The sequence below is a fragment of the Carettochelys insculpta genome, chromosome 2, assembly GCF_033958435.1.
Source record: "Carettochelys insculpta isolate YL-2023 chromosome 2, ASM3395843v1, whole genome shotgun sequence".
Lineage (NCBI taxonomy): Eukaryota > Metazoa > Chordata > Testudines > Carettochelyidae > Carettochelys > Carettochelys insculpta.
This window is the reverse complement of record NC_134138.1, coordinates 2,371,522-2,394,388: the sequence shown is the minus strand read 5'-3', so window position 1 is coordinate 2,394,388 and position 22,867 is coordinate 2,371,522. Positions and strand designations below refer to the sequence as shown.

Sequence of the window (22,867 nt, the reverse complement as noted above, 5' to 3'; positions counted from 1 at the left end):
GCCCATCGGACAAGAACTGGAGGACACCAAAGGAAATTAATGGGGAGCAGGTTTAAACCTAATCAAAGAAAGTTCTTTTGCACACAGCGCACAGACAACCTGTGGAACTCCTTGCCAGAGGAGGCTGTGAAGGCTGGGATTGTAAGCGAGTTCAGAGAAGAGCTAGATAAATTCATGGAGGTTAGGTCCATAAAAGGCTATTAGCCAAGGGTAGGAATGGTGTTCCAGGCCTCTGATTGTCAGAGGCTGGAGATGGATGGCAGGAGACAAATCACTTGATCATTGTCTTCAGTCTACCCCCTTTGGGGCACCTGGCACTGGCCAATGTCAGCAGACAGGCTACTGGTCTGGATGGACCTATGGTCTGACACAGTATGACCGTTATGTTCTTTTTTTGCCTCAGTCTTCACAGACAGTCAACCGCCACACTACAGTCCTAGCCAATGCCATAGCAGAAGGTGGAGGGCAGCCATCTGTGGGGAAGGAACAAGTTCTGAGCTGTCTAGAAAAACTAAATGTTCACAAATCCATGGGTCTGGATTTAATGCACCTGAGGGTACTGAGGGAATTGGCAGAGGTCATTGCTGAACCTTTGGCCATTATCCTTGAAGACTCTTGGAGATCAGGGGAGATACCGGATGACTGGAAGAAGGCAAACGTAGTGCCCATCTTTAAAAAAGGAAAGAAGGACAATCCAGGGAACTAGACACCCATCAGCCTTACCTCAATCCCTGGGAAAATAATGGAGGGAATCTTCAAGGAATCCATTTTGGAGCACTTGGAAGAGGGGAAAGTGATCAAAAGTAGCCAACACGGATTCACCAGGGGCAAGTCCTGCCTGATGAATCTGATTAGCTTCTATGACGAGGTAACAAGCTCCGTGGAGATGGGGAAGTCTGTGGATGTGATATACCTTGACTTCAGCAAAGCTTTTGATACGGTCTTCCACAACATTCTTGTCCATAAGATAAGGAAATATGGATTGGATCCTTGGACTATAAGATGGATAGTAAGCTGGCTTGATGGTCGCGCCCAACAGGTAGTGGCCAAGGACTAAATATCTGGATGTCGGTCGGTTTCAAGCGGAGTGCCGCAAGGCTCGGTTCTGAGGCCAGTGTTGTTCAACATTTTTATTAATGACCCGGATGAGGGACTGGATTGCACCCTCAGCAAGTTTGCGGATGACACAAAACTAGGGGGAGAGGTAGATATGTTGGAGGGTAGAGAGAGAATCCAGAGTGACCTGGATAAATTGAAGGACTGGGCCAAAAGAAATCTGATGTGGTTCAACAAGGAGAAGTGTAGAGTCCTGCACTTGGGATGGAAGAATCCCAAGCATTGTTATAGCGGACCGACTGGCTCAGCAGCAGTTTGATGGAAAGGGACCGAGGGGTTATGGTGGATGAAAAGCTGGATATGAGTTAACAGTGTGCCCTTGTAGCCAAGAAGGCTAACGGCGTACTACGGTGCATTAGGAGAAGCATTTTGGGCAGATCTAGAGAAGTGGTTGTTCCCCCTCTGTTTGGCACTGGTGAGGCCACATCTGGAATATTGTGTCCAGTTTTGGGCCCCCCAGTATAAAAAGGATGTGGATTTGCTGGAGCAGGTTCAGCGCAGGGCAACAAAAATGATCAAGGGGCTGGAGCACAAGACCTATGAGGAGAGGCTGAGGGATTTGGGCTGGTTTAGTTTACAGAAGAGAAGACTTGGGGGTGATTTAGTAAGAGCCTTCAACTTCCTGAAGGGGAGCTCTAAAGAGGAGGGTGAGAAACTGTTCTCAGTGGTGACAGATGGCAGAACAAGGAGCAATGGCCTGATGTTGAAGAGGGAGAAGTGTAGGTTGGATATTAGGAAAAACTACTTCCCCAGGAGGGTGGTGAAGCACTGGAATGCGTTTTCTAGAGAGGTGGTGGATTCTCCATTCCTGGAGGTTTTTAAGTCCCGGCTTGACAAGGTCCTGGCTGGGATGACTTAGTGGGGGTCGGTCCTGCTTGAAGCAGGGGGCTGGACTAGATGACCTCCTGAGGTCCCTTCCAGCCCTAGGATTCTCAGTTTCATCTCGCTTACGAAACCAGACAAAGACCCAAGCGTGCCGCAGGGCACTGTTACTGAACAATGGCTTCCTCGCGCAGCTTCTCCTTATCAATGGAATATAAATATTGTGCTTACACATCAGTAGAAACAAGTCACCATTTATGCAGATGTCGCTAGTGCTTTTATGTCAAGTGTTGTAAAACAAGGCAAATCTCCAGCTGGGCGGATGTACCCCCTCCCGGAAGACCTTTGCGCAGCCCCGGAACCGCTGTATCAGAAGGTGTGCGCACAACTCTCTGAGACAGCAAACTCCAAGTGTAGTTGTCAATGGCTCACCATCAAACTGGGAGGGCAGCATGAATGGACTTGGAAGAGACCCTGTGGGACCAGTTCTACTGTTCCTGACCTGGCTAATGGAGAGGACGCTTACACAGCGTTTGAAATACACAAGCTGAGAGGGTTGCAAGCACTTTGGAGACCAGGATTAGGGAGGATCTTGACAAATTGGAGAACTGGTCTGGAATCAAGATGACACTCAGAGAAGTGCCAATACGACATTTAGAAAGGACACCTACAAAACCAGGACGTAGCCGTGGCTAGGTGATAGCGTTGCTCAGAAGGGAAACATGGGGCTTATGGGGATCACAAATTTACTGTGAGTCAGTGATGCAAGGCGGGGAAACAGGCCAATATTATGGCACGCATTAACAGGAGCACCTAAGACAGGCATGAGCGGTAACTGCCCACCAGCAGGATGACTGAGTAACGGGCTTAACCTGCAGCAAGTGAGATTAGGTTGCTATCGAACACCAAGAGTCACAAAGCTCCAGACGAGCCTAAGGAATGGGGTGGGATCCCCATCAGCAGAGGTGAGGACAATGCAGTGAGGTGGATAAGGTTTGCTTGCTCCTGCCTCGGTACAGGGGACTGGAGTAGATGACCTCGACATCCCTGCCATTCCCACCTCTCCACGCTGCCCTGGAGGCATCACAGGTCAGCCTAAGGGGATGGCTGCACACAGCTGCCCAGCGCAGATGAACCCTGCTCCTTCAGACGGTGCCGCGTCACTGTGCGTGAGCGTCGCCCGAGCTCAATACGTTACAGAATGACGCTGAACTCAGAAGCGCTGGCTGCCGACCACCCACGCCAAGCTCAGTGCTCAGGGCACTAGACAGAGGCACACGAAGGCGGCAGAAAAGCATCTCCCAATTCTATTTCCCACCAGCAGCAGCTGCGCCTGACCTCCAGCATTAGGGCATGCACGCAGGGCGCCTCCAGGAGCACTGGCTGCATCACGGTGCTCCTCTGCCGGGAGAAGTAACCCTCCGGCAGACAGACGCTGCGGCAAAGCTGGTCAGTGCGGTGCCCAAAAGCAGCACCACCCAGATCGGACGCCCAGGGTCTCACCCCAACCACACCGAGCTAGTGACATCGTGGACACCAGGGAGTCTGGAACCTGACACCCTGGTCCAGACCCCACTAAGAGCGTCGCTCAAATTGCTGCAAGGCTGACCCACAGAAGTGGTCCCCGGCCCTCCTCCTGCTCAGTTCAATGGGAACCCTCATGCGCCCTGCCTTTTGTTTACCAAGGGCCTGGCTTTCAGCCACCAGGGACTACAACAGAGCCCAACGCTCACAGAACAAGCAGGGAGAGTTTTGGAAAGCAGCACCTCTTCCACCATGTGCCGCTCTTCTCGGCCCCTCCGGAGGCAGGAGATGCCCTGTAATGCGCCGTATAACAAGCGAGTCAATACCACCCTAACCAGTATCTCACTCTTTGCTTTGAACGGGAGGGCCCCCCTTGCATTGCCTCTTCCCAGCTCGGGCTTGTCAAACCCTCCAGTTGAACAGCACCCAGGTGTGAGCAGAGCCCTGCCTGGAGGTTTGCTGTTGGGTTTTTCTGAAGTGGGAAGGGTGCCAGCTGCATCCAATTTCTCTGCAGAAGTTCACCCTGCTGTGGTGGTGGCGGCATACGTTATCCCAGCGCTATCCCAGCTGAAGGGGGCTCAGATCAACTCCTCCCACGGCACAGGTAGAGCTCGACCTTTACTCCTCACCGTGAATCATCTGGGTGTCAAACTATCCTCCGAGAAAGCGGCTGGCTGCAGACAGGCCAGAGAACCTACCATTGGAGACGGAGAGGTTTGCGAAAGTCTGGATGACGAAATAATGAGGCAGGATCCCCGGCTGAAACTTGGTCAGCACCTCTTCCATCACTTTGTTGATGAAACGCCTCCCTGCTGCAACTAGGACATTGCTTGCTGCCTGCTGCCACTCATAAATGATTTCCTAGGTCAGACAGAGCAAGACCATGTTAAATAAATAGTCACAGACCATCACCCTGCCAGGTGCTCTCTGCAGGACTGCGCCTGTTAGCCAGGCGGAGCACAAGCTCTTTCCCACGCTGCTGGGTCACCTCTGGCCATCACAGGACAGACCACGTATCTGAGAACGTGCAGATCTGGGAGGAGATGTGGACAGGACAACACTGGAAAGAAGTCAGTCTCCAGGTAGAGCGCAAGCCTGGGCATTCACCCTACCCTTCCCCCCGCCCCGTACGAGCCTGTCACTCTCTGCAGTGTGCACGCCAGCCAGCCAAGATTTGCACATGTAAAACTAGACATCTACCTGGCTGTGCACATCAGTGCAAGACCAAGCAGGGTCCCAGTCTTTTCCTACAAAGCCAGAGCCCTTAGGCTGCTCCACTGCCATGGTTAAACGGCTGCCCGAGCCCACCCATCTCACCTAGAAGGGCTGGGGCAGGGGCAGATGTGATCAAGGTGGAGAGGGGGGAAAACATGAAGCGGGTCAGAGCGAGACACCCCATGAGCCCCTCCCATGAAGAGTGGTAACAGAACCAGCCAGAGCCCACAGCTCCTACCTTGGACCTGGTCATTTCGCTGGATGCCAGTGAGATAACGCTCTTGGCCGTGCTGTTGTCCAGCTGAGCAATGTTATTCCTCACCACCTCTTCCATTGCCTTCAGGATGATTATCCGCTGGGGATAGGCCAGCTAAGGGGCACAGAGCCAGGCTTGAGTCGCCAGCGCTGAGAGTAAGTCAGAGCCGCTGCAAGTCCTGCACCCAGACAACGCACTCGCCACCCAGGGAAGGGCTCGGCCTTTGGCGGGCCCCACAGCACACCTCCCGCTCATGGGCCCCTGGGCCTCCCGCCCAGCCTGCTTAGAGCTGCTGCTCCACGACCTGCCTGAGCACAAGCAAGGGGGGGGCGATTTTCAGAGCAGACGTTCAGCTCCGGCTCCCACGGACGTGACCCGTGGGGTGCCCCCCGCCCACCCCCATAAGCCACACTGAATGGCCAACTAGTCTGATCGCCTCTCAGGCGACAGCCTCGTCCCCCTACGGCACCTCTCAGGCTGGCTCCTTCCCTTAACGGACCCCTCGGAGGGGCTTTGGCAGAATTCAGAGAGCCCTGATGGAATATGGCTCACTGCCTTCCCCCGCCATGCCGGCACACGTGCCCCGACCCTCTCCCACCATTGCCTCAGGTTCCCAACAGAGCAGGCAGCGCAGGGGGGTTCTGCCGCCCGGCCCCGAAGGCCGAGACAGCCCTACCTTGTCGTGCTGCTGCAGATATTCAGCACACGAGCAGAGGATCTCCTCGGGCTCGCTCTCTCCCAGGCAGCACAGAGCATTGTAGATCTGTTCTTGGACTAACGGGTCCTTATCAGCAGTGGCATCCATCAGCATCACAGCCAGCTCTGGGGGAGACACAGCCAGCGCGAACGGCACTTTGCAGGACAAGCATCCCACAAACTAGGGAGCACAGGGATGAGCCGCTGATGCCTGGAACCAGGACACTCCCATTCTCCCATGAGCTAACAGCAAGCTAATCCTCCCCCGCCTTTCCTCTGGTGCCTAACAGACCATTCCTGCCGCACGATCTCCCAGCAGCGTGGGGAGAACCACTCACCGCCACCCCGCCCCATGTCCCACACCTGCCCCTCCCTCCCTTTAGCAGCCACCCTGTAAAACGCTTCCCCCTGGCCTTTGCCATGCACGCGGGGGTCTACCCCGCCGAGGCTCTATCCTGAGAGGGCAGGCCTGGGCAAGGCTGGAGAGGGAGCGCCCACCTCCACGCAGTCAGGCTGATGCTTGCTGCTGCCACGCTGGAGGCGCCATGTTTTGTTATTGGCCAATACGCCTGCAGAATCTCAAACAGTGTGTTCAGGGGTTTTTAGGTTTTGGTGTTGAATGGCCTCAGGAATATAGGGGGCTGGGCAGTTGTGAGGGGCCTGTGAGGGGGCACAGGGGTCTATGGTGGACACCACAGGGCATGGGGGTTGCTGGACATAAAGGGGCTGGGGCTGCTGGGTGGGGCACACTGGCAGTGCAGGGCTGGGGGCACAGGTGGGAGGGAAGTGCAAGGGTTATGGGTAAGGTGGGGGGCAAAGCTGGTGCAAAGGGGAGCAGGAAGGCGGTACAGGGTTTGAGGAGTCCATGGGGGCCAAAGGAAATAGGGTGCAAAATACAAGCTTGCCCGGGCGCCCTTCTCCCTAAGGCCGGCCCTGTGCCCAGCAGCATCGTCAGTGAGGCCCAGCGCCCCACACCCCTGAACCCCCAGGCTGTGGATCCTACCAGGGCTCCCAACACACCCACAATGGGCCACCCACATCTACTCTACTAGTGTTGTGCTACCTCAGCCTTTCAATGGGGCACCTGGCGACGCATGCTGCTGTCAGAGAGATGGAGCCTTCATGGCTCAAACATCAAGTCTCTTTGCAAAAAGAGGTTTTGCAGACCTTGAATTGTTTCCATAGCCCTTCTCTGAACCCTTGCCAGTTTTCAAACACCCTCTGACGTCCTGCGGCAAGATCCCGCCGACAGTCTCCCTCCCCACGCTCACTTCACTATCAGGCTGCCCAAGAGCGCTCAGCGCTCTCAGGAAATAGCCCTGTATTGGTGCCCAAGAAATGAGCTGAGGAAATGAGGGAGGACTTTTCTGTTTAAGTGTGTGACTACCAAGGCTTCTGAAACAGCTGCTAATCAAAGGGGGCCAGCCAGCTGAAAGTGAATTTTAACAGAAATTACACAGGTACAGTGCCAAAAGTTAAATCCCTGAAAACTGCACGGAAACTTTTCAAGGACACCGTAAGAGGCCCAGCTCAGTTACACACCCACACTAAAAAACATTAAGAGAATCAAAAAAGTGCCACCATGGCTTAAGAAGCAAGTGAAAGAAGCGGTGAGAAATAAAAAGGCATTGTTTGAAAAGTGGAAGTTTAATCCTAGAGAGGAAAACAGAAAGGAGCATAAACTCTGTCAAAGTGTAAAAACACAAGGAAAGCCAAAAAGGAGCATGAAGAACAACTAGCCAAACATTCAAAATGTAATAGCAAAATGTTTAAGTACATCAGAAGCAGAGAACCTGCTAAACAACCAATGGGGCCACTCGACGATCAAGGTGCTAAAGGCTCGCTCAAAGACAGTAAGTCACGGCAGAGAAGCTACAGGAATTCTTTGCTTCAAACTTCATAGTTGAGGATGTCCCACAGATTCCTAAACCTGAACCATTCTTTTCAAGTGACAAATCTGGAGAACTATCCTAGATAGAGGTGTCATTAGAGGAGGTTTTGAAACAACTTGGTAAGTTTAACAGTAACAAGTCACTGGGACCAGATGGCATTCCCCAACAGTTCTGAAAGAACCGAAATGTGATATTGCAGAACTATTAACTGTGGTTTGTAACTTATTCTTCAAATCATCTTCTGTATCTAATGACCAAGACAGCTAATGTGACAATCCATATTTAAAAAGAACTCTAACAGTCATCCTGGCAATTACAGGCCAGTAAGTCTAACATCATTATGGGGCAAATTAGTTGAAACTGTAGTAAAGAACAGAACTGGCACACATATGGATGAACATAATTTATTGGGGAAAGTCAACATGGTGCCTGTAAAAGGAAGTCAGGCCTTACGTACCTCCTAAGGTTCTTTGAGGCGCGGGTCAACAAAAGCATGTGGACAAGGGGGATCCAGTGAATAGAGTACTTAGATTTCCAAAGAGTCTTTGACAAGGTCGCTCAAAGGATCTTAGGTAAAATAAAGTGTCATAGAATAAATGGGAAGGTCCTCTCATGAACTGATAATTGGTTAAAAGACATGACACAAAAGGTAGGAATAAATGGTAAATTTTCAGAATGGAGAGAGGTGACTAGCCGTGTCCCCCAGCGGTCCATCCTGGGACCAATCTTATTCAACCTACTTATAAATAATCTGGAGAAGGGGTAAACAGTGAGGGGGCAAAATTTGCTGATGATACTAAACTGCTCAAGACAGTTAAGCACAAAGCAGACTGTGAAGAGCTTCAAAAAGTTCTCATAAAACTAGCTGATTGGGCATCAAAATGGCAAATGACTTTTAATGTTGATAAATGCAAAGTAACCCACATTGGAGAGAATAATCCCAACCAGACATACAAAATGCTGGGGACAAATTTAGTCATAACCACTCGAGAGAGGTCTTGGAGACTTTGTGGATAGTTCTCTTAAAACATCCACTCACTGTGCAGCAGCAGTCAAAAAAGCTAGCAGAATGCAAGGAATCATTTAAAAAGGGAGAGAGAATATATCTTATTGCCCTTTATATTATATACACACACACACACACACGACTGCTTCCTCTCAAAAAAGATATGACATTGGAAAAGGTTAAGAAAATGGCAACAAAAATCATGCGGGATTTGGAACGGCTGCCATATGGAGAGAGATTACAAAGACTGTTTGCAGGCAGACTTGCAAACCTACTGAGGGGAGCTTTAAACTAGGTTCATGGGGGCGGGGATGGTGACAAGCCCTGAGGTAAGTGGGGAAGGAAGAAGGAACTACTCAGGAGAACCCCTGGTTCGAAAGGAGAAAGTTGGCCAATCAGCTAATTATCTAAGGTGTTTGTACAGGAATGCGAGAAGCCTGGGAAACAAACAGGAGAAATCAGAGGCCCTGGCAGAGTCAAAGGAGTATGAGGTGACTGGAATAATGGAGACGTGGTGGGATGACTCACGTAACTGGAGCACGGTCATGGACAGGTATAAACTGCTCAGGAAGGACAGACTGGGGGGAAAAGGAGGAGGCGTTGAGCTCCATGTGTGGGAGCAGCATGATGGCTCAGAGCTCCAGTATATGGAGGGATAAAAGCCAGTTGAGAGTCTTTGGGTTGAGCTTAGTGGCAGAAGCAACAGAAGTGGTGCTGTGGTTGGTGTCTGCTATAGATGACCAGATCAGGGAGATGAGATGAAGGAGGATTTCTTCAGACAACTAAGAGAAGCTTCCAAGTTACAGGCCCTGGTTCTCATGGGAGACTTTAATCATCCGGTCAGTTGTTGGGAGACCAATACAGCAGCACACAGACAATCCAGGAAGTTTTTGGAGAACGTTGGGGATAACTTCCTGGTACAAGTGCTGAAGAAAATCGACCAGGGGCCGGGCACAGCTTGACCTGCTGCTCACAAACAGGGAGGAACTAGTAGGAGAAGTAGAAGTGGGTGGCAACCTGGGCTGCAGTGACCATGAGATGGTGCATTTCAGGATCCTGACAAGGAAGAAAGGTGAGCAGTAAAATGCAGATCCTTGATTCAGAAGAGCACTTTGACTCCCTGAGAACACTGATGGGCAGGATCCCCGGGGAAGCTAATATGAAGGAGAAAGTAGTTCAGAACTGGCAGAATTTTTAAAAAAGTCTTATTGAAGGCACAGGAGCAAACCACCCCGATGCACAGTAAGAAAAGCAAATATGGTAGGCAACCAGCTTGGCTTACCAGGGAAGTCTTTGGTGAGCTTAAACTCAAAAAGGGATGACTATAAGAAGTGTGAACTTGGACAGATGACTAGGGAAGAGCATAAATATGTGGCTGGAGAATGCTGGGGTGGGTAATCAGGAAAGCAAAAGCACAGTTGGAACTGCCATTAACGAGGAAGTGAAGGGCCACAAGAAAGGTTTCTACAGGCATGTTAACAATAAGATGGTGATCCAAGAGCGTGTGGGGCCGCTACTGAGTGAGGGAGGTAACCTGGTGACAGATGACATGGGAAAGGCTGAGATACTCAACGCTTTTTTTCTTTTGCGCCTCAGTCCTCACAGTCTGATGCTCCCAGATTACAGCACTAGGCAATGCATTATGGCAAAGAAACAGGCAGGCCTCAGTGGAGAAAGAACAGATTAAGGGCTATTTAGAAAAGCTAGTGGACACACAAATCCAGGGGTCTAGATTTAATCCACCCAAGGGTACTGAGGGAATTGGCAGGTGTCATTAAAGAGCCTTTGGCTATTATCTTTGAGAACTCATGGAGATGGGGAGAGGTCCCGGATGACTGGAAAAAGGCAACTGTTGTGCCCATCTTTAAAGAAGGAAAGGAGGATAATACGGGGGACTACAGACCGGTCAGTCTTACCTCAACCCCTAGAAAAATCATGGAGGGGATCCTCAAGGAATCCATTTTGAAGCACTTAGAAAAGAAGAAAGTCATTATGGATTCACCAACCTCAAGTCATACCTGACCAATCTTTTGATACGGTCTCCCACAACATTCTTGTCCATAAGTTAAGGAAGTATGGATTGGATCCACGGACTATAAGATGGATAGAAAGCTGGCTTGACAATCGGGACCAATGAGTAGGGGTCAATGGCTCCATATCTGGATGGTGTTCGGTTTCAAGCGGAGCGCCGCAAGGCTCAGTTCTGAGGCCAGTGTTGTTCAACATCTTTATTAATGACCCGGACGAGGGACTGGATTGCACCCTCAGCAAGTTTGCAGATGACACAAAGCTAGGGGAAGAGGTAGATATGTTGGAGGGTAGAGATAGGATCCAGAGTGACCTGGATAAATTGGACGATGGGGCCAAAAGAAATCTGATGTGGTTCAACAAGGAGAAGTGTAGAGTCCTGCACCTGGGACAGAAGAATCCCAAGCATAATTACAGGCTTGGGACTGACTGGCTAAGCAGCAGTACAGTGGAAAGCGACCTAGGGGTTATAGTGGATGAAGGCTGGATATGAGTACACTGTGCCCTTGTAGCCAAGAAGGCTACTGGCATATTAGGTTGCATTAGAAGGAGCATTTTGAGCAGCTCTAGAGAAGTGGTTGTTCCCCTCTATTCAGCACAGGTGAGGCCACATCTGGAATATTGTGTCCAGTTCTGGGTCCCTCAGGATAAAAAGGATGTGGATTTGCTGGAGCAGGTTCAGCAGAGGACAACAAAAATGCTTAAGGGGCTGGAGCACATGACCTATGAGGAAAGGCTGTGGGATTTGGGCTTATTTAGTTGTGCAAATGAGAAGAGGGAGGTGCAATTTGATATCAGCCTTCAGTTTCCTGAAGGGGAGCTCTAAAGAGGATGGAGACAGGCTGTACTCAGTAGCGACAGATGGCAGAACAAGGATCTATGGTCTGAAGTTGAAGAGGGAGAGGTGCAGGCTGGATATTAGGAAAAACTACTTCTCCAGGAGGGTGGTGAAGCACTGGAATGTGTTACCAAGAGAGGTGGTGGATTCTTCAACCCTAGATGTTTTTAAGTCCTAGCTTGACAAAGCCCTGGTTGAGACAATTTAGTTGGGGTTGATCCTGCTTTAGGCAGGGGGCTGGACGAGATGACCTCCTAAGCCCCAGGATTCTATGACTGGGACTTTTCAGCTTAGAAAATCTAGAAGACTAAGCAGGGATTTGATAAAGGCCTATAAAATCATAACAGATATGGAAACAATGAATAAGAAAAAGTTATTTACTTGTTCCAATGACATAGAGCTAGAGGTTGCAAAATGAAATTAATAGGTAGCCGATTTAAAGCAAACAAACAGAAGTTTCACTTCACACAGTGCACAGCCAACCTGCAGAACTCCTTGCCAGAGGACGTCCCAAAGACCAAGACTTTTATCTAGTTCTTTTTTGAACCCTGTTAAATTCATGGAGGCTGGTCTATCAATACCTATTAGTTAGGATGGGTAGGAACGATACCCCTAGCCTCTGTCTGCCAGAGGCTGGAAATGTACGATAGGGGAGGGATCACCAATGATCTCCCTCCGGGACATCTGGCATTGGCCAGGGCCAGAAGACAAAACACTGAGCTAGAGAACCCTTGGTCTGGCCCTTTGTAGCCGTTCTTATGTAAAAAATGTCCAAGTAAATGCTCTGGCAGCGAGCAAACATGGTGCCAGCAGGGAAGATGTCCATACCGCAGGGGCCAGACCCCAGGCCCAGCGCCTACCCAGCCAGCTCAGGAGCTGGACATCCCTCACCACCACCAGGCGATTTTACGAAGAGTCACTTCTGGCAGGAGGTCCCGTTTGGGCTCCTCATGCTGTGTGCCCCTGTTAAGTCATCTCTGCCAAGGCTGGATTGCAGGAGGGCGGAAGCAGGAATCTCCAGCTGGTTCCAGGGAGGAACATGTGTTACCACCTCTCATTCCCCCCTGCGCTGGGGCTCAGCACCAAGAGATTAATGGGCATCTGAGGAGAGCCATGTATTTTCTCACCTCACTCAGTTAGCCCAAACATTAACATCGGCCTTTGGCAATGAACAATGACAGCAGAGGTACAGCAGCAGCCTTCCAGCCAGCAGCCAGTCAGACTCTGCCGATGGATGTTCCCCTGTACTGTAATGATGGGCAGCCACATGAGTATCTCCAGCCCAAACACCCCCGTGTGCCCCTCTCCCTCATGCACCAGGACTCCAGAGCCCCACAATTCCCTTCTCCTCTCCCTCCCAGAGCTGAGGAGCCACAAACAGCTGATTCACCAGGTTCCAGCTGCAGAAGTGGGGGAGGAGCAGGGACAGAGCACCCCCAAACTGCTGCGGGGGGGGGGGGGGGGGGGGGAGTAGGGAGTGCAGGGCTCCGGTGCTCCAATGCATGAGAGGCACATGCGGGAGGGGAGACAGGAGGTCCACGGGCTGTGGGCAGAAGCCCAATGGGCCAGGGCCACAGCTGCCCACCACTGCTTTTGAGGAATTACTCTGCCAGACGGTCCATCTGGGTTTGCCTAGCTTCAGCTTCCAGCCACCGGCTCGTCAGCCCTCTCCCTGGCACACAGGGTGGGCCTAGCAGCAAACTTCTGTCCCCACATAGGTATTTCTAGCCCAGTCAAGCCACCCTTAAGCTTGTCGCTGAGCTAAACTCAAGGCGTTCAGTCTAGCCCGGTAAAGCACCTGTTACCAGCTTCACCATTTTCTGGGCTCTTCTCTCAACTCTCTCCACCTCAGCCACTTCCTGAACTGCTGACACCAGAACCGGGCCCTGGAGAACCCCTGCCGGTACCTGAGCTTCCTGTCCGTCTCATCCAAGATTCCACTGACCCACAGGGCCACAGCACCCCACTGGGAGCTCACGTGAAGCTGACTACCCCCCATCCCCCACATCTTTTCCAGAGACTGCGCCACCCAGTGCACCTGGCCTGCGGTCTCCATTCCAAGGCGCACGCACGTTTCGCCAGATTCAGTGCACATTCTGTGCTTGTGCCCAGTTTACCAGGCAGTCCACAACCTGCTGCATCGTCATTCACACCCCCACAAGCGGGGGGCCACAGCAGGCTTTCCCCGTCAGGGTGGGGTGTTCTCTTCCAGGCACTGATAAAAGCAGTTCAACAGCACAGGGCCAAGACCCGACCCAGGGGACCCCACTAGAGCCTCACCCACTGCCAGTTACAAGGAGACCTATCATTTAGCAGTCTAAGCACTGCATGAAGTGCAATTCCCTCCGTACAAAACACGACTCACCAAGAGATATTTAATACCCATTGGCTGGCTAAGGCCAGGCTTGACTGTCAGCGCCCCTTGCTCGTCTCTCACGGAGAAATAAAACACCGGGCATTTTGTCTTCCCTCAATCTCTATGTACTTCACAGTCACTAGTTCTCTCCATTCTTGGTCTTGCTCCAACCATCTGCAGGTTAGCAAGTCTGCTCCCACTCAGCTTTGCTTATAGATCCTCCAGACTACAAAGCAGATGCTCTGGGAGCAGGATCTGGAGCAAGTCCATGAGTCTGGCCAGGACAACTGAGAAAGCTCACAAGATTTGCTCGCTGCAGTGAAGCAGGAAACATTCGCCTTTCCACAGCACGGCTACCTACTGGCAAACCTGCTTTAAACATGAACTCAGCCATATGACACTGGCTCAGGCTGCTCTCTAGGGGCTACCTCCAAAAGCCTAGCGAGAGGTGCTCAAAATACCTGGGTTGAGGCCAGGAAAATAAGCCAAGACAGCAGCCCATGGAAAGCACAGGTTGGAGCCCCAGGTCGTCCTGCTCTGAACCAGCCGATGCTTTTTGCTCTACTCTCAGTTGATGAAGAAACCCCGTCATTTGCCTTGTCTGCAGAGCAGAGGTGCATTTGAGGTTCAGTACGAGGGCGATCCAGGCCCAGAAGAATGTAGGATGGGGGCACAGGGAGGACGTCTTACACCTGGACTCAGACTGTACTGTGCAGTTGGACCAGTACAGGAAGCTGGGTTGGTAATACACAAGACGTGCGTCTACACTTGCATTCCTCCTTCGAAATAGGTATGCAAATGAGGTGCGAGAGAGAGAGAGAGACACACACACACACACACACGGGGTGGAAGGGTAAGAAGGAACCAGTGCAGACAAACACGTTCCCCTAACCAGTCACAGGCAGCCACCAGCCCCGCCGAGGCCAGAGCGCAATTCACTGGCTGCAAGGCTGCGGTACGTGTGATTGAAGAGGACGCAGTACTGGCTTTATGAGCAATGCCGGGAATTTCACTCTCAGGCTCTTGCTCACACCGTGCTGGTGGGAGAAGTTGCCAAGCAGGCGGCTCAGCCTCTCTGGATCTTGGGCCGTTTCTAGCGCACAGCACGCACCGCCTCCACCTCCCGCTGCTTTCAGTTCTTTGGCGCCTCCAGGAGGGACTTGGCCACAGGCTTTTCAAGTGTTTTTAGGAGCCAGTTCTTCTTTACCCACAGCCAAGGGCAAGTGTAGTGCACGATCACAGCAAGCACACAGCCCACTCCCTGAGCTTTGCTAGAGCCCAGTCCCACCGAAGCAGCAGCTCAGACCCCCCAGACATGGAGGATGGAGGCCATGCTGGGAGAAGGGAGAAAGAGGAGGGACGTGTGTGTCGCTCTCCCGCCTGCAAGTGATTAAAGACTGAGCTGTTACGTAAATCAGAGACTGGGCCTTCTGTATCCTCCGCGCATCGCCAGCAAGGCTGCCCAGGTAAACAAGGCCAGACCCCTCCTGAACCCAGCGCCCGGTTCTTTATCACAGCACTATCTGAAGGGCCTGTGCCAGGTCTCAGTCCAAGCCAGCCTGAATGTCTCTGGAGCTCTAGGTCTCTCTGAGTTGCCTTAATTCTGGACCTTTCATTAGCCTACACTGCAGCCCACTGCCCGTTTTGTAACACAGTTACACGCAGTCAGGGCCACAAGGCTTGTAGCGCTGAAGATTTTTATTTCAGGTCGTGAAGCTGTTAAGTCACTCTGGCTGTGGTCTGAATTTGCATCCCAAGTAGCTGTGTGCACACAGGTATACGGGGAGGGTAACTCTTTTGTGGTACATGGCAGCTCCCCTTTAATTCTTAGAATCCCAGGGCTGGAAGGGACCTCCGGAGGTCATCGAGTCCAACCCCCTGCCCAAAGCAGGGCCAATCCCAGGGCTTTGTCAGGCGGGGGCTTACAAACCTCCAGGGACGGAGATCCCACCACCTCCAGGTTTTCTGCTCCAGATGCTGAAAGATCAACTGCCACTTGGTTCTCTAGTGTCACCAGCCAGCTCTCGGGTTCATGTTTTCTCTTTAGCAGGGGCTTGGTCCTCTGGCTCCTCGTGACTTACACTGTATTCCTCATGGTTAGAGTAGACTCCAGCCAGCAATGCCAGGGTTACACCAGATTTACAACCAGGGTGAGGCCAGGCAGTAAGTCTGGCCTGCCGGCCCTACTCAGCCTTGTGTTAAGGCACTGAAGTAAAGGGGAAATCCCTAAAAGACCAGCCCTAGACTCCCTGAAAGCCATGGCAGGGCTAGCCTCCTGAGCCAGAGCATCAGAGAGGTCTGCAGGCCTCCCTTCCAGTGTGTTCCTACTCACCATGGAGAGCCTCAGGAACGTTGGTAGGTGTGTTCCAAGAACAACAGCAGTTTAAAATATGGGTCACCTTGCAGCTCTCAAAACAAAACAGTTCTCCCCTGACACACGTACACAGCTTTCCTCCATCCCCTCCAGCCTGCCAGGAACAGGCACTTTACTACTAGATCAAAGCAGTATGCACCCAACCAGACAGACCTGTTACTAACCCACATGAGTGACTATTAACATGGCAGCACGCTATGCTGTTAAGACCCTTCCAGGCGGGGCGCAGGGTTAGGGAAGTAGCGCATAAAGGCTTGCTTGTATTTCAGGTTGCACCTTTTTCTACAAGAGAAGTCCAACTCATTTTTCAAACTAAAATACCAGTTTAAGTAGCCAGCAAGTCATTTCTTCTTGGATTTGAACGGACCCAGGCCAGGTTCACAGCAATCTAGAAAGTAGTCACAATTTCCAGGACATTTAATAATAGGTTTTAGTTAAATTGGTGCAGTTTGCAACACAAACAAGGCCAGAGACACATTTCTAATGCAGAAGTTACGAGCAAAGGAGACTCCTGCCACCCACCTCCCAACACCCATCGCCCTGCCAACCTTACTCACTTCTCCAGGGGCTATGCACAGACCGACTTGGAGCCATGTGAAGACCAGTGACAATTAGGATCTGGTGTAATGAGCTCTCAAGGGAGCCCCATTAAGTTGCGTTAGGGAACGCGTGGGGAACCCTCTCCCTAGGGAAGTGATGGAAGTACCATGAGGGAGCCATTTACAAGACTGTACAAGTTACTGACACGGACTGGAAGGCACGGTCCTGCCCTGACTGCCATGGGCCAGGCTAGGTGAGAATGGAGCTCGCAGGGCACCCATGGAAAGGGAGAGAAATTATTTAAGGTAAGAATTAATGCTGGTGTCACAACAAAGACCATTTTGCAACAAGACAGCTGCCACCATGGCCGGGGCTCTGGGTACCCACTGTAATTAGAATCCCGATTTTCCACTCTACTGCAGTGGCTGGTCTCGGCCAGCCCACCTACGGGGCAATCACAGCTGCATGTCCAGCCAGTCTTCCGCCACCTCCCTCAAACACACCATCCACAAGGAGCTGGGCCATTTCGTGCCGCTGCTGCTCCTTGCTCAGCACCACCCTGAAGCAGACACACTCCACACTCCTCTCGACCTGCTACTCTTCCCCCAAGGCTGCACTCTGGTACTGAGGCACCCCTACTCCCCCGCCCCCGGCTACCAGAAGGCGACCTGGTTCTGGGAGAGCGAGAGGTTACTGTAGGCAGGGCAGCTGCCAGGTACCTGGGCTAGCAGTTATTGGAGCAAGAGGGCGGGCTGAAGCGTGGGGAACGAGAGAGGAACAGTACCTAATAAGGGTAGGCATTGCATGGCAGACCAGCCTCCAATTCCCAGGCAAGAGAGCCAAACCCTGAGCTTAACAGATCAAGCCCCAGGTGTCTGGTAGTCTGGAATATGGCCATGACCCCCTAAAGAGGGCGTATGCACAAGCTGCCCAATTATCTGGTTTTAGATCTGAGCAATCTGACGATGTCGTCCATCTCTGCTCTGCCTTGCTAAGGATTTCACACCAGCACAACCCATCACTGGGAGGGCCTTTGCTTCTCTCCACAACCCTCCCTCCCCTGCACGGTCACTGACGCAGACGCAAACAGGGAGTGCCACACGTGAGCTGTACGACGCCCTTGCTACGTGCACGTCGACCCGAGTCAATCCCGGCCTCTTCGCCTGACTTCTACAAAGCAAGGTGTGCAGAGTAACCCGGCACTTACTTTTCACCCACGACTCTGTCATTCTCCTGGGCTGGCGTTTCCCTGCCCCCGGAGGCGAGTCTGCAGCTTCTTGCTCCTTCCAAAGCGGGAAGCTCCTGGGGAACCTATTTTGACAGTCTTCCAGAGCACCCTTAGAGAGCGGGCTCTGTCTGACGAGCGCGTGACTGAAGACTGGCAAGTCAGGAGCACTTCACTCCGTGAAGCAGGGCAAGAGTACAAGTCAAGCCGCAGGGAAGCAAGACATCAGCCTCTCCAGTTTTTGTGGGCAGCCGGCAGTCTCCAGGTGCCTGAGCTCTTCAGCTTTCTGAACCTCTGCAAGTCTCCTGATAGCGAGTAATCGCTGCCCTCTCCAATGCCAGCATAGTTCCAAACGGAAACGCTTTAGAGAGGGCAAGGCCAGAGGAAATACATTAGCAGTGCCGTTCTCTCTTCCTTCTAGACCTGCAAAGACAGAGACATTTCACAACAGGTCTTATCACAGACTTGACATGCTTGACAAACTTGTACACAAACAGCTTTTCCAATCCAACAGCTACTTCTGTGCCAAGATTAGCAGAGTCCCAGCGTTCCTTTGGCCAGTGGGAAGAGGCCCACCACCCAGCAGGAAGAGACTCCCTCCAACCAACCTGACTGCAGAAAGCACGGCCACTTCAAAGGGGTCTCAGCTGCACTCATTTCAGTGGCCTGCCTCTGCAGAGGCCATGAGGATGGAAGTGCAGCCATCAGCAGCCCAGAGCACCCAGAGGCTCTGTTCAAGGGAAGCTTTCTGGATCTCTTACAGAATACGAGCAGAGCAAAGCTGCTCGATTTAAAGTAGCAACAATAATGCTTAAGAGGTGTTTAAGACCCATGCAGGCGGAGAAGCAGAACCCAGGCTTGCCTCTCTCAATAGTAGGGGGGGATGGACACACATGCAGGTGCCACAGGACACACTGGGTGTTATAAAACACACAAGTGTAGCTTTCATCCTGTGTCTTCAGCTAGGTCAGAACAGACCAGCTGCCAAGCTAGCTCCAAAACCTCGCAAACACCAAAAACGTGCAGAGCTTCCAAAACACAGGCTCCTTAACTCTCCATTCCCACCACCCCATGCCTACCAGGCTTCCCTGTACCAAGCACAGCACCCTCTGCTTCTCTCCAACCCCAGAGCATGCTGAAGAGTTCAGTCCTCTCCCCACGCCTTTCTGGTGTTGCCCTTAACAGCGCAGATAACCTGCTCCTGAAGGAAACAGCACAGGGAGGTGTCCCCTCTCCCTGCCCTTTAGGGAGTGAAAGTGTAACAGTCCCTAGCTTACCACCCAGGGCGGCGAACTTTGGCATTTATAGACTTCCAGCACACGCCTGCCCCACATTTTGGGTGTTTTCCATCAGTAAACTTTTCATATCATCAGAATAATCCAGTCACAGGAGGGCCTTTGTGTTTTGCTCTGCACACAGCCCATCAGCCCTTGCAGTCCCCAGTTCTTGGGCCTCTTCTACCAGATGTGGCCAAGAGGGGAAGTGACTTGCCCAAATTATCACGGCAAAGCCAGGGCAGAGCTGGAGCCTGGGCCCTCTGCTCAGTTCAGTAACCCAGTAACTCACAAGAACGGCTCCCCCATCCCTGCAGTAACAGCCACTTTGCTAAGCAGTGTAGCAGACCTGGAGACGGTTTCCTGCAGAGCGTCAAGCTAGACCCCGGCAGGGGGTCAGAATCTGGCCACTGGCACTGCAACCCACGGCAGTCATGGCAGAGGGACGTGGCTGAAAGTGGCCTTGTTGCACATATTGCACCACGTTGCAGAGTCCCCCCTGCAGGGGCCAATCAGGATGCTCCTGCTACTGCCCTTGGGACTCGTGCAAGAGCCAGAGGTCCTTAAGAAAAATGGAACCTGAACAAAGAAAGTGCAGCCCAGCACAAAGCCATAGTGGTAAAAGCCTGGGGGACTCAGCACACCAGACTGGGTCTGGCCAACCTGCAAGCCAGAAGGCAGTTTGCCTAGTTAGAAGTCTCTGACAGCTAAACAAAGGTGCATCTCTGATGCGAGGATTTCAGTCGTGAATCCAGGGAAAACTGCTGATTTTTCCCACACAAAGGCAGGCATGAGCAAGGAAAGAGACCGACGCTCCCAATGCCTCCTGACGTGCAGCTACATTTGCAGGGAAAGCTTGCCGCAGTTACAGTTGCATGCAGCACAGCCAGCCACAGGACAAATAACCAAGGCTAAACCAGCCTTCCCATCCACCTATCATCCAGACCGTAGTCACCTGACTGGAGTGGCCCTCATTAATACAGGACCACACAGACACAGCCCCAGTCCACAGAGCGTGCAGTGCACGTAACCTACATAGCTGAAACCAGACAGATGCCATCTAGCAAAGCAACTGCTACAGACACTTGCTATGCCATTAACAGGAGCAGCAATAGGCAATTTACCACCAAGGCGTGGAGAAGGAATTTCCTGAGGACTTATTTCAGGAGAGGCTTCTTGTGAAAAGCAGTTCCCTATTATGCATCAACATTTTTTAACACTGCAGCTAGCTAAACACCCCCTCACTAGACTCCTAGCGCTGACTGGCAAGGGAGGATCAGCCACCCCACGGCAGACCCACTCTCCAGCTGCCTGTAAGGGGAAAATCACTGAAAACACTCCAGAGGTTTCTCCCAAGCTAGGAACAACCGGGCACCCAACTGCCACAAGAGGGGCCCAGCCCACAGGACGTGCTGAAGCCTGCATCAAGGCCAGCAAGGCGAAGCACCTGACACCCAGGCACACCCAAGTTCTGCTCTGGGCACGTGGGAACCCTGCTGGGCTCTGCCTAGCCCAGCCCTGCAGAGAGGCCAAAGCCCCAGAGCCCAGCCGGGGAGCTGAAGCACAGGCACCATTCCCTCCAGCCCACCCCAGAGCCACAGGGCCCAGTCACACCGAGCCTGGCACCGCTCCCCAGGGCCAGGATGAGACAGCAGGTGGCAGGGGGGCCAGGACACCTGGGTTCCTTTTGAGACCTGGGATAGGAGAGGAGAGGAGGGAATGGGGGGGGGAAGGGGCCATGGCAGCCGGACGCCTGGGTCCCCTCCCAGAGCCCAGGGGAGGTGGGGGGGCAATGGGAGCCGGACGCCTGGGTCCCCTCCCAGAGCCTGGGGGGAAGGAGGGGCGGTAGCAGCCGGACGCCTGGGTCCCCTCCCAGAGCCGGGGGGGAGGTGGGGGGGGGGCAATGGGAACCGGACGCCTGGGTCCCCTCGCAGAGCCGGGGGGGAGGTGGGGGGGGGCAATGGGAGCCGGACGCCTGGGTCCCCTCCCAGAGCCGGGGGGGAGGTGGGGGGGGGGCAATGAGAGCCGGACGCCTGGGTCCCCTCCCAGAGCCCGGGGGGAGGTGGGGGGGCAATAGGAACCGGACGCCTGGGTCCCCTCGCAGAGCCGGGGGGGGAGGTGGGGGGGGGGCAATGGGAACCGGACGCCTGGGTCCCCTCGCAGAGCCGGGGGGGGAGGTGGGGGGGGGGCAATGGGAGCCGGACGCCTGGGTCCCCTCGCAGAGCCGGGGGGGAGGTGGGGGGGCAATGGGAGCCGGACGCCTGGGTCCCCTCCCAGAGTCCGGGGGAAGGAGGGGCGGTAGCAGCCGGACGCCTGGGTCCCCTCCCAGAGCCCGGGGGAGGTGGGGGGGGCAATGGGAGCCGGACGCCTGGGTCCCCTCGCAGAGCCGTGGGGGAGGTGGGGGGGCAATGGGAGCCGGACGCCTGGGTCCCCTCGCAGAGCCCGGGGGAAGGAGGGGCGGTAGCAGCCGGACGCCTGGGTCCCTCCCCATCCCCCCCGGCGGTACCTGCCCCTCACGCTGCGCGGCTGCGGCTGCCGCTCCGGCCCCTTCCGGGAGAGTCTGGCCCCGCCCCCACCTGTGCGAGGGGAGGAGACTCCGAGCCGAGCCCCGCCCCCTTCGCGCGGCCCCTCACGTGACCCCCATTCGGCGCGGCCGTTGGGCGGAGACACCAAAACAGGGAGGGCGACGCGCGTGCGCGAGAGCTCAGCGCAGCCCCGCCCCCCGCGACTGGCCACTCCCGTGGCGGAGGGGCGGGGAATCGCACAGCCCTCGGGGCGTGGCAGTGCCAGGCCCCGCCCCTCGCCGCCCCGCCCCCGCTGCTGCAGAGATGTGGAGCCGGGCGGGACTTCGGGGGGCATCAGTCTCGCCTCCCCTCCCCTCCCCCAACCTTGCGGGGCCCCCCCGACGCCCCCTCTGCCCCACCCTGCGGGGCCCCCCGACAACCTCCCCCAACCCTGCGGGGCCCCCCCGACACCCGCTCCGCCCCACCCTGCGGGGCCCCCCCGACAACCTCCCCCCAAACCTGCAGGGCCCAGATGCCCCCTCCCACACCCTGTGGGGCCCCCCCAACACTTCCTCCCCCGCACCCTGCGGGACCCCCCGACACTCCCTCCCACACCCTGTGGGGCCCAGACACCCCCCCACCCTGCGGGGCCCAGACACCCGCTCCCCCCAACCCTGTGGGGCCCCCCCGACAACCTCCCCCCAACCATGCGGGGCCCAGACACCCCCTCCCACACCCTGCGGGGCCCAGACACCCACTCTCCCCAACCCTGCGGGACCCCCCCAACACTCCCTCACCCACACCCTGCGGGCCCCAGACACCCCCTCCCCCCCACGGGACACCCGACAACCTCCCCCCCACCCTGGGGGGCCCCCGACACCCCCTCCCTCCCACCCTGCGGGGCCCCTGACAACCTCCCCCGAACCCTGTGGGGCCCCCCAACACCCCTCCCCCCCACCCTGCGGGATCCCCAACAACCTCCCCCTGACACCCCCTCCTTCCCACCCTGCGGGACCCCCAACAATCTCCCCCCAACCCTGCAGGGCCCCCCCAACACCCCCTCCTTCCCACCCTGTGGGACCCCCAACAACCTCCCCCCAACCCTGCGGGGCCCCCCGACATCCCCTCCTTCCCACCCTGAGGGACGCCCAACAACCTCCCCCCAACCCTGCGGGGCCCCCCTGACACCCCTCCCCACCCT

General features: G+C 54.3%; 1 protein-coding gene across 3 annotated transcripts in view; it reads right to left on the bottom strand.

Annotated features, from left to right (window-relative positions):
• The window catches only part of MROH1 (maestro heat like repeat family member 1), an 85,838-nt gene extending 64,107 nt beyond the window's left edge, over positions 1–21,731 (bottom strand). For all 3 annotated transcript variants that reach the window (XR_012644306.1, XM_074986440.1, XM_074986441.1), the window contains exons 1-5: positions 21,669–21,731; positions 17,871–18,311; positions 5,610–5,755; positions 4,916–5,047; positions 4,161–4,323 (exon numbers count right to left, since the gene is read on the bottom strand). Coding sequence is in view for 2 of the 3 variants with exons in the window: in XM_074986440.1 (XP_074842541.1) it covers positions 4,161–4,323; positions 4,916–5,047; positions 5,610–5,755; positions 17,871–17,892 (463 nt within the window). In the remaining variant the exon portion in view is untranslated. The remainder of the gene's footprint in view (positions 1–4,160; positions 4,324–4,915; positions 5,048–5,609; positions 5,756–17,870; positions 18,312–21,668) is intronic.
• Positions 21,732–22,867: the final 1,136 nt, after the last annotated feature.